This window comes from Labeo rohita, chromosome 7, assembly GCF_022985175.1.
Source record: "Labeo rohita strain BAU-BD-2019 chromosome 7, IGBB_LRoh.1.0, whole genome shotgun sequence".
NCBI classification, from domain to species: domain Eukaryota; kingdom Metazoa; phylum Chordata; class Actinopteri; order Cypriniformes; family Cyprinidae; genus Labeo; species Labeo rohita.
The window spans coordinates 38,783,701-38,794,412 of NC_066875.1; the positions used below are offsets into that span (position 1 = coordinate 38,783,701).

General features: G+C 38.1%; 2 protein-coding genes across 3 annotated transcripts; one reads left to right on the forward strand and one right to left on the reverse strand.

The window, feature by feature from the left end:
* Positions 1-508: 508 nt before the first annotated feature.
* Positions 509-5,448, forward strand: si:dkey-19b23.8 (uncharacterized). Its single transcript, XM_051113789.1, has 3 exons — positions 509-873; positions 2,914-3,603; positions 3,724-5,448. The coding sequence occupies exons 1-3, from the start codon at positions 831-833 to the stop codon at positions 3,807-3,809; spliced, it is 819 nt and encodes a 272-aa protein (XP_050969746.1). The 5' UTR covers positions 509-830; the 3' UTR covers positions 3,810-5,448.
* Positions 1,667-10,209, reverse strand: si:dkey-19b23.7 (uncharacterized). 2 transcript variants are annotated; one of them, XM_051113788.1, is made up of 9 exons: positions 9,923-10,209; positions 9,454-9,519; positions 8,878-8,949; positions 8,504-8,679; positions 8,366-8,423; positions 7,815-7,986; positions 6,261-6,458; positions 5,838-5,964; positions 1,667-1,949 (listed from the first exon to the last, which is right to left on the reverse strand). In XM_051113788.1, the coding sequence occupies exons 1-8, from the start codon at positions 9,932-9,934 to the stop codon at positions 5,858-5,860; spliced, it is 861 nt and encodes a 286-aa protein (XP_050969745.1). In that variant the 5' UTR covers positions 9,935-10,209; the 3' UTR covers positions 1,667-1,949; positions 5,838-5,857. The 2 variants fall into 2 exon arrangements, with proteins under 2 accessions (XP_050969745.1, XP_050969744.1); XM_051113787.1 differs by having other exon boundaries at positions 9,454-9,525.
* Between the last annotated feature and the right edge of the window lie 503 nt (positions 10,210-10,712).

The window sequence follows — 10,712 nt, forward strand, 5'->3', positions numbered from 1 at the left end:
AACACACATTAATGTTCAAACAACATGAAAAGTTTGCATCTGATGACCCCTTTAAGGAACATGGAGGTCATGGTTAAATTGAGTGTTATAAATTTGACCTTGAATTTATAAGAGAATAGGTGTTAGGCTACACACTCCTTAATGTTTTGTCAATAATTTGTTTTTATACTCACATTGTATCACCTGTACGTGCAGGTAAGCATACCTCATGGTGAGCCTGCAAAAAAACTACTAAATATAGTAACAAACACATGCAGGTGTTTTGTTGCCTTATCATTTTTTTATATCTACAGCAAGCTTGTCATCATTTGATGCTATCTGTACTTATGATTTACATATCCACTTGACAACCCGCGGTATTTACTTTCTCCCCCCACTGGCCGTGCGCACAGATACATTGTCTTCTTTGTCCATGGTGAATCTTATTTTAGGTACATCGCTGACGCTTTCTTGAGGGCTGAACTTTGCCCACACCCTCTTCATACGCTTCAGGCATTCGTTAACTCGGTCTCCTCATGGTTGTCTCACATCTCCCCGCGGAGGCGTGCCTACGCCGCTCAAATACAGCGTTGCAGACGCTCGCTTGACTCATTCGGTTTGTCAGAGCGTACAGTGAGGTAAGCAGAGCCGCGCTGCCCACGCCAAAGATAACATGCGATTGTCTCGTACCATACTCACTCCCGACATTGTGAAACAACGCGTTCGTCTCGGTGTATCGTGAAGCGCCACTACCGCTACAATTTCGAGTTAGGTTCTAAAAGTTTTACGAGGTGACAAAAGCTACGACGGGTTGGACGTGTATTTTCCATTCAGCTGTTTGTGGAGCACGCATGATTTACCTGTGCCAGACCAAAAGCGAAGATTGCATGAAAGGTGAGAGTCTTTCAGTGACAAATCTTGTATTTGAAAAGGTGGTCGTTTTTTTTTTATTAAGTTGTACAAGTTTAAGATTGTCTTCCAGCCTCACAAACAGAAAAGGTGTTACTGGTCTCTTTTTTTTTTTGTTTCAGTTAAAATATTTTATAGTTGTGTATTAGACTTTCTTAATGAAATGTGAACTACTGATGGATGTCTGCCAGGCTCATTAGTCAACTGAACAAATTTTGTCTAAAATAAGTGTTTATTTCATGTTAATGTCATTTACTGCTGTTAAATGTCCATTTAACAATTTTACCTAGTCAGAGCCACAGTAGAACCAAGGTAGAAGAAGAGCAAGCAATTTTAGGCAGATTAAAGTAAGCAATATTAGTATTGGCATCAACAATATCAGTCAACCACTATGAAGTAATTGCAGTGGCTTGTAATGATTAACTCTTGAAGAGTTGTGGGTGACCATATGAGGACCTCAGAGTAAAAGTAAAGATAGACTCTTAGTTAAAGCACTGTTTTTGTCCGTTTGTTTGTTTTGCTTAAGGTTGACTGCAAAAAAAAAAAGCTTGTCTGTATTATTAGTCTGTGTCTATGAGATAGCAATCAGAATTGTTTTACATTTACGCCATCTGTATTTGACTATGAATGTTCTTATCGTGAGTGTGTCTTTCTAAAGCAAATGAGACAACATAAAACGCATTGGACGAATTTTGCGATTATCTAACTTTAAATGTGTATACCATTTCAGACATAGTTCACAAAACACATTCTGGTTCTAATGCTCACAAAGGTATTCTAACGGAGAGGTCATTTCCTTACAGATGTGCTTTTTGTGTGTGTCTATTTGTTGTCTGTAGATCAAATCAGTCTGGTTTATTTCATGTTTGCATTTTTCACATAACACGCTATTACACACCATTGTCTTTTGGACAAGAAATATTTTGAAGTTGGCGGGATGTCGTCTAAAGCTGTTTCCTGTAGAAAGTTTCTCCTCAACAATAGGCATCTGGGCTAAAAACAGTTGGAGGTCCGAGCAGTGACCAACTTCAGAAGCATCTGGGGATGCTGAAATAATGGGCCTGAAAAAAAGAGAGCGGAAAAAATAAAATGCAACACAATGGTATCGGCCACATGGCCAGTACAATGTGGGAATAAAAGTGAGATGTTTTTGGGAACACGAGACAAAAGACAAAAACAGCTGCAAGTTTTACATAACTTCTGCAGTGCAGAACTTCAACACCCCTCTGTGCATTTAGACTTGACCTAATGAGGCGCTCAAGGGCATGTTAACACGGGTTTGTTCAAATACATGTTTGAAATGGGTGATGTGCATGTTTCAACACACAAAGTATATAATTAAGGGAAATGTTTGAGCTAGGCGGTGAGAAGCAGGGTAAGAAACTTTTGGCAAGGTCATATAACATAGACAACTTGGGATGCATGATATATTGGTACCATAGTGACAATGTTAGATATTTATTTCTCAATACCAGTATGGAATATTTACACGTCACACTCATTTTTGATGCAATTTTTGTCAGTCCATCCCCTTTTTTTTAAACATAAACAAAATCTTACGAATAAGCACCTTCAAAATGATGTAAAGTTAAACATTGCTAATTTTAAGTGGACAATTACTTCTCGGTGTCTACATATGTTATTTATTGTCCTTTTTCCAGCAGAGTGTCTCAGATGACTCACAGGTGACAGACGTTCTTCCACTCTTGCTAGAAGCGAATGTGGCCTGTTTAATATTTGAAGCTCCTGTGCAGCATGCAGGAGGAGACAATGCATAAGTGTGTGTTAATGCTTGACTGAAACCGATCCTATCCTGAGATCTTGGGTGTGGGTTTATTCATAGCCATTTTCCACGAAGAGCCAACAGACAGTTGCAGACAAATTACCGCATAAGTACATAATGTACTGGGTCATTTTATGCTTAAACATAAAGCTAGTGTGTAGCTAAAAACATGAAGAGAAAAGTAACACTTGGACCACACAAGTAAATGAGCATGCCTTCTTTCTCTTTCTTCTTTGCTTCAGATCTCAAGGCTGTACTCAGCTGTGCCACACTGGGAGGCTTACTGGACAAGCAGGAGAAGCATCCCTGTGACTCCAAAAAACTGTCTCCGCTTCTATCATCTCCCACGATGGCTCTGGCCTCATTTCATCTGATGCAGACTCTAAAGAACTCGCCGGCGGCTCTGCGTCGACGATTCCGTCGCGACCGAACGGAGAGCCTGTCTCATGGCGATCCCCTCTTCAAGGTGCACTACCTCGGCACCAAGAAGATCTTCTCCCTGGACTTGGAGCAGGCGGAGGACGCCATCGATCGACTGTTGGATGGGGCCCCTGGGAAGCTTTCTAAAGATCACGCCCTGGTAGTGCGACCCCGATATGTTGAAGTTAAAGAACTGAGCACCGGAAGACAGCTCACAAAGACCTACTTGCAGGATATTGCGTACTGTGCTTCGCACACGGCCAGACCCAATGTGTTTCTGTACATCTGCAGGCAGCCCGGTCAGCAACTGCAATGTAGAGTGTTCTGGTGCAGTCGGGCAGAAAGGGCAAAGGACATGACCGCATGCCTGGCGATGTCATTTCAGCGAGCACTCAATGACTGGCAAGGTGGATGTGCCACGTTGCCGCAAGCAGAAGGGATCGCTAAAGAGCCAGAGATTCCTGGTACACCCACACCCAAAGGGTCAACGTTGCCAGCTAGTTTGGGAAAAGGTGAGTTGAAGCAGGACAAAGTGGAGACAGACTGGCCAAGGCATTGGTTTGATTCCTAAGAAATGCATGTTCTGTTTTTCTGTTTCAGATTTGTAACTGTCTTTATTCTTTGTGTTTCAGTCCGATGGAAGAAGAGGGGGTCGGTGTCCCGCAGTCCTCTCCGTGCCATTTCCAGAATAGGTTCTGCCAGTGACAACTGGCATTGATGGTCTCCATCCCACCCTGAACCTTGTCCACATTCATTTTGTGATGCTTGGGAATTTCCAGCATGGAAAGTGAGGAAAAGGACAACCACACCTAGAACTGGTGGAACTTTTGAGCATTGATAAAGTTTGTGACTCAAGTCTGAAGTTTGAGTTTATGGATTTACCAAAGTGATAGGTTTCCAGACTGAGAGGTTCTTTGGTTTAGGAAACTGATGGGTTCATGCTGGTTTAAATTTCATCTCGGGATTAAGAGACAAAACCAAAAGTGTCATCTGAGCTGGTATCTGGTTTTGAAGACTTGTATGTATCACAGAGTTGAGTTTTTCCAGTCAGTCTCCTCTGTGTACAGTACATGTCTGGGTAGTTTGTAAATGTGACTGATGAGCAGTGAGATAGTTTTTGTTTGTATTAGAGGTGTCAGGTAAGGATCTGTGTGGGAAGTGGGTGGACGCATGATGGTAAACAGTCGCAGGACCAGGACGTCAAAGCAAGCGCTTTGAAAATGTGTTTCTATCCCAAATGCATAAAGGAAGCAATGCTTTTTATGCTGTAAATGGCATTTTAAAGACAATCAGTTTTATTCTAAACTACTGTATGCTTTCACCTGCTCTTTTTCTCCATATGGCCAAAACTTCCACACATTGTTAACTGATGATTGAATTAATATTACACCCTCAATGTGTCCATCATTCATGGTTTATTATTTACTGTGTATTTGTAAACCGACTTGACAATCAGTGCTCATTGTAATTTGGCAATTGAAAAGTGAGAGGTACTGATTCTTCTTTCTGGTTGGTCTATCATAGCCATATCCTGCTTTGCTTGGTTCTACCTCAGTTTGCCATTTTTATTTAGAATTTGAGTGGTTCAAGCTTTGAACTTGACTTGTAGGTTCTAATTCCAGACAGATAATGAAGAAACGAGTTCGTGGTATTGCTGTGTGCTCTTAAAATGAGAATATTCTCTATGCACCTGCATTCCAGCAGTTTCTAGACTTTTCTCGGTAACTGCAAGTTGTTTTACTACATCAGCCCATTTTTTTCTAAAAATAAAAAAAGCCAGCTTAGCCACTGTCTCCAGGCAACAGCTTATGACATCAGAATGCTGACTGATTCAGGTATGCTTCCATAGAAAGACATGTCCTTGAAAAAGCAGCATTTTCATGTAGTTATAAATCACATGGAAGCATTTTTAAGTGGCCTGTTCACATAAACCAAGTATTTTAAACAAGGACACCCTGCTTCGCATGACTGGAACAATAGTACAATAGTACAAAAGGTTGTCCAGCACCATAAGTGGCTATTTCCTTCACACTTACATACGCTCTCTAAGAGCTGCTTCTTATAACAATAACATATAGTTAGTGCCTCACGGTATTAAAAATTCTGCCTGATGTGTTAGGCCAATTACATCAAAGGATTTTTTTTTTCATTTTATCCTTATGGATTTTATTTAAAGTTGTATTAAATCGTATCTCGCACTACAACGACCTCAGATCTGTTGTTGGATCTGTTCTGTCTGCTTCATGAGGTGTTTAATGTTCTGTGAATGTTCTCGTACCTTATTTTAAACCTGTTTTTGTGTACATATTTAAATACGAAATGTATTTTATGAAATATTAAACTTTTTATACATGAAACATTTGTGTCGTGTATTCTATTAATTTATTAAGCACACAAAAGACATCAAGAACTTAAAAAGCCTGTTGATACTTGACTTTCAGGATAGATTAGGTCCTTAAAGAGGGAGTAGTTTGTGAGTAAGTCATGGGGCGCAAATCTTTTAATGCGAGGGATTAAAATACTCTCGTCTGATTTAGTACGTTTCTCAAAAACGTGAACGTGGTTTGCAAAAACATGACATGGCTGACATTTAGAAGCTTACAGGCTAAAGCTGTTTTTATTAAACCTTTCTTTGTAAACAAATTAATGGTCCTTAATATCAAAAAGTAAATAATTAACTTAATCCAGAATTGTAACAAATTAAACATTTGTAGTGTTTGGAGTTTTATGCCAAACTGTTTAATACCATTGGATGTTGTTCATTTTTCATTTGGTGGGTAAAGGACTTGGCGTCCTGTCGCTGCCTTGAAACCTTTGGACCTCAGAAAGACTTTGGAAATGAAGTCGTCTCAGTGGCTTCAGCTCTTCCACAACTAAAAAGCAAAGTAGAGGAAACATTAGAGGATGATGGTAAAATCTAGCCTGACCAATAACCGATGTGGCTCTATGCGAAAAATAAGTGATTCTATGCCACGGCGAAACAAATTTAGGCAACTGACACAGGATGTATGAAGCAGGCCTAAGAATTTACTGTGTTTAGACTTCTGTATTGTTTTTTTTACTCACACCCCTTATCGTATGAGCACAATGACAAAAGAACGTTCCAAATATTTGGATCCTAGATTTCCCGGACTCCAATCTTTCAAAGTAACTAGAGCTCTGTGCTCACCCAGATCATAGAAGGGTTCCTCTCGGCTTCCCTGAACCACAATCATCTCCAGGAAATTCAAGAGGGCCCCAGTGACCAGGAAGCGCTCTGGGAGGGACAGGGTTTGGAGGTAGCGCATGTCCAGAGAAAAGGGGTTGTCGGGAGGCGGCATGGTGCACAGTCCTACAAGCTCACTCACTACGTCCCACACATGAGTTCCTACAGGGCAGATAAAAGACTTGTGTGTTATGTAAGAGCCTTGTAAAATTTAAACTACAGGTGTTTGATTACTATGGTTTATGGTATCACAAAAATATATGGATATACAACCATCACATACCACTAGTTGTATGTATAGTTATACATAATCTTTAACCTTGTTAAAAAAAAAAATTTTTTTTTTAAAGTTTTCAAACTTTGACCCAAGCACATAAAGAAAGTGTACACGACCAGTCAAAAGTTTTTGAACAGTAAGATTTTTGATGTTTTTCAAAGAAGTGTCTTGCTCACCAAACCTGCATTTATTTAAAGATTTATTTTTTGGGGATTTTACCTTTGTTATGAAAGGACAGATCAGAAGTGACAGAGAGCAAAGTGGGAGAGAGAGATGGGATCAGGAAAGGTCCTTGAGTTGGGATTTGAAGACGGGATGCCCAGCGTGCAACAGCGCTATATATCAGCACGCTGCCCACAAGGCTATCTGACAAAACTGCATTTTTTTGATCCAAAATACAGCAAAAACAGTACAATTTTGAAATATTTTTACTATTTAAAATAAATGTTTTCTATTTGAATATATTTAAAAATTTAAGTTATTCCTTTGATCTCAAGGCTTAATTTTTAGCAGTCAGAAATCATTCTAATATTCTGATTTGCTGCTCAGAAAACATTTATTATTGTTATTATGTTTAAAACAGCTGAGTAATTTTTTCAGGTTTCTTTGATGAATAGAAAGTTCAGAAGAACAGCATTCTTTATACAGAAATTTTTGTAACATTATAAATGTCTTTATCATAACATTTGATCAATTTAAAGCATCACTGCTAAATAAAAGTATTCATTTTTATAATTTCTTTCCAAAAATAAAAAATGATATTGACTCCAAGCTTTTAAATGGTATAGTGTAAAATGTTACAAAAACTTTTTGTTTCAGATAAACGCTTATCTGTGGTTCTTCTAATCATCAAAGAATCCTGAAAAAATGTACTTAACTGTTTTAAATATTGATAATAATAATAAAAATGTTTCTTAAACAGCAAATCAGCATATTAGAATGATTTCTTAAGGATCATGTGACACTGAAGACTGGAGTAATGATGCTGAAAATTTAGCTTTGATCACAGGAATAAATTACATTTTAAAAATATTCAAATAGAAAACAGTTACTTTAAATAGTAAAAATATTTCAAAATGTTACAGTTTTGGCTGTACTTTGGAGAGCAGAAGAGGCTTCTTTAAAAACATTAAAAATCTTACTTTTCAAAAACTGGTAATGTATATAATAAGACTGTGAAAATATGGTAAATTAAAGTGTAAGATGGTAAAAAAAAAAAAGGCATTTAAAAATCTTAAAACCCTGGGATGTTGAAACCCAGTCTGTGATGGACTTCAGCTTCATTGGTGTATCTTTGACTAGAGTATCAGTTCCTCCAACGTTTACTAGGCGTTCATGATTGGATCGAATCCAGGCATAAGGTTGCCCATACTTGGCGTAGCCGGCTAACAGGAACAGGGTGCAGTTCATTTCCTGGAGCGAAAAACAATCTTTGAGAGCCTTGACTACCTCATTTTTGTCTTAGTATCTTATAGAAAGCTCAAAAGTCAAAGAGGAAGTATTGTATGTAGAACATAAAATATCTGAAAATTCAGCTTTGCCGTTACATTTTAAAATGACAGTTATTTCAGATTGTAATACTTTTTCACAATATTAGTATTTTTACTGTTTTTGATCAAATAAAGAGATTTATTTCAAAAGCATAAAAACCTAAAAATAATTAACACATAAAACCCCCAAACTAATAAACCCATTTAAACCCATTCAAACCTAAACTAATTAACATTACCTGTGCATTTTAAGATGAGTAACGTTCTTAATATGTGAATTTGGCACTGGCGATGATACTCACAGGAACAGCAATCTCTCTCTCACTGGGTGAGGCTGGGAGAAGATGAGAATCAACATTCCTGTAAGTGAGTAATAAAAATAATTGATATACAGCACTTCATTTATAATTGCTACAATCCAAGGATATTTTTTCCTCCACCTGCTGGGAGTTTGTTGCTGTGTGGCGTCTGGCGTCTCTTGTATTTCTTGTGGAAGTGGCCCTTCTCCTGTTAAAGGCGAGCTGGCGTAGTCGCTGTCCAGACTGTAACTGCTACTGCAGGTTGAGCTGGTGAAGTTGGAGGCCACAGACACGGCGAACCCAGGTGAACGCCATCTCTGTCAGCAAATAAACAAGTTGGCGTAAGATATAACTGTCACTGATTAAGCAGCAATTGAGTTTGATGTTTCTAGAGTATGTTGAAAGAGGTTTGAGGCTGTGCTTTATGACCTAACATCTCCAAACATCTTCTCAAACACATTTATGTTTATTAAAATGTCTGAGAGACAAGATAAACAAAGAAACAAACAGCCCACCAAGTCATCATTGACCACAGTCAACAGAAGTTCCTCTCTCCCTCTTAGCCAGGGCTGAAAATAATGGAAGCCCTACAGACAGACATAAAAGACAGTGACGTGAGCTTTAATCTTTAATTTTTAATTAAACGTGACCATGGACCACAAAACCAGTCGGAGGCAGCACGCGTATATTTGTAGCAATAGCCAACAAAACATTGTATGGGTCAAAATGATTGATTTTTCTTTTAGGCCACAAATCATTAGGATATAAAGATCAGGTTCCATTAAGATATTTAGTAAATTTCATAATGTAAATATATCAAAACTTAATTTTTTAGTAATATGCATTGCTTAGAACTTCATTTGGACAACTTTAAAGACGATTTTCTCAATATTTAGATTTTTTTGGAACCTCACCCTCAGATTCCATTTTTTTTTTTTTTAAATAACTGTATCTCGACCAAATATTGTCCTATCCTAACAAGCAATACACCAACGAAAAGCTTATTTATTTAGCGTTCAGTTATAAATCAATAAAAAAGACCCTTATATATGAAACTGTACATACTGTACACTGCTTTAGTAACAGCCCACCTGTAAAGAACCCAGTATTGCAAGCTCCGACAGGAAGTGCTGAAGTCTCGTCCTTTGTTCTTGTTCCTGCATCTTTCACAAAGGCAAAAAAGTTTATATAATTAGTTGTTTTAAACAATACACACTTGCGTAACAACAAATTGTTTGTAACCTTCTAATGTTGAAAGAACAAGATTTGATGAAGCCCACATATGCTGAGGGCTCATCACTTCGTTACTAGGCAACGCCAGCCAAGCCTGTCATTGCTAGCAATGGGTTGAGGAGAAAAAAAAAAAACCTTTTGCATTTAATACGTGAATTTACAATTAATAAATTAATTTTCACCAAACACATTACCATAATACGACCTCTGCAACACCGTTTACGACTGTCAAACAAAATCTAACCCATTATTTACCAGCGCAACTGGAAATTTGAGTATAAGCGCATTATTAAGCATGCAATCAAAAGAGCATTTTCATATACTTACGCCAGAACTCATGTTTACATGTACAGTGACGAACAATCAAACCAATTTGCTATAATTTAGATGCATTGGGCAAATCAACGCAAGCACACTGTCACGCCTATTTCCACATCCACTTCTCTGTCTTCCCTCTCCTGCAATGCATCGTATCACTTTTTTGGAAAATTAATAATGCGAGCAATAGATTGTTATCCTAATGTTTTCCTCCACGGTTTTAAGAGTTTCGGAAATTAGGTCTTATTTCGTATTTCTCGCGCTGATCATTGTGCAGATGTTTCTGTGGCGCGCAAGGGATCATCTGCGTGTTTTGCTCTTACGGAAAAACGTAAAATATCACATAACCGCTTAATCATACTGGGATTTGTGGAGAGTAACGTTTAACACATCATTTAACACCACGATTTAATAGCCAGTGAATTAAGAATTAAGAATTATGCAATGTTTATGTAGCTAAATGTAATAGCGCTGTGGTAGGCACTGTAATTTAGCTGAAGCAGCATAGCAAGGTTATTATTTGCATTTAGCCACAGTGCCAGATCATCACCTATTGCCTAATAGCCAGAGTTAACTGATTAAATGAAGAAATTATGCAGTATTAATGCTTATGAAACTGTGGTTTGCCTGTCTCAGATAGGTTAGGCTGGGGTTTAGATGGTTGACCTGGTGGTCTCCCATCTTGGCCAGCTAACATGTGCCCAAAACCACTCTAAAACCATCAAACCAGACTTAAAAGTTTTCTCATGTTGTATGATCATTTGTCGCCCACTACTAATACTGCCTGTGCCAGTAAATT

What these genes read in the sequence shown, in the direction of transcription:
- si:dkey-19b23.8 (XM_051113789.1), top strand. Translation starts at nt 831, where the DNA reads ATGATTTACCTGTGCCAGACCAAAAGCGAAGATTGCATGAAAG. An exon ending in AAGCGAAGATTGCATGAAAG is followed by an intron (nt 874 to 2,913) that starts GTGAGAGTCTTT and finishes TCTTTGCTTCAG; the next exon opens with ATCTCAAGGCTGTACTCAGC. An exon ending in GCCAGCTAGTTTGGGAAAAG is followed by an intron (nt 3,604 to 3,723) that starts GTGAGTTGAAGC and finishes TTTGTGTTTCAG; the next exon opens with TCCGATGGAAGAAGAGGGGG.
- si:dkey-19b23.7 (XM_051113787.1), bottom strand. An exon ending in CAGCAACAAACTCCCAGCAG is followed by an intron (nt 8,424 to 8,503) that starts GTGGAGGAAAAA and finishes ACTCACTTACAG; the next exon opens with GAATGTTGATTCTCATCTTC. An exon ending in AGAGAGAGATTGCTGTTCCT is followed by an intron (nt 7,987 to 8,365) that starts GTGAGTATCATC and finishes TTTTCGCTCCAG; the next exon opens with GAAATGAACTGCACCCTGTT.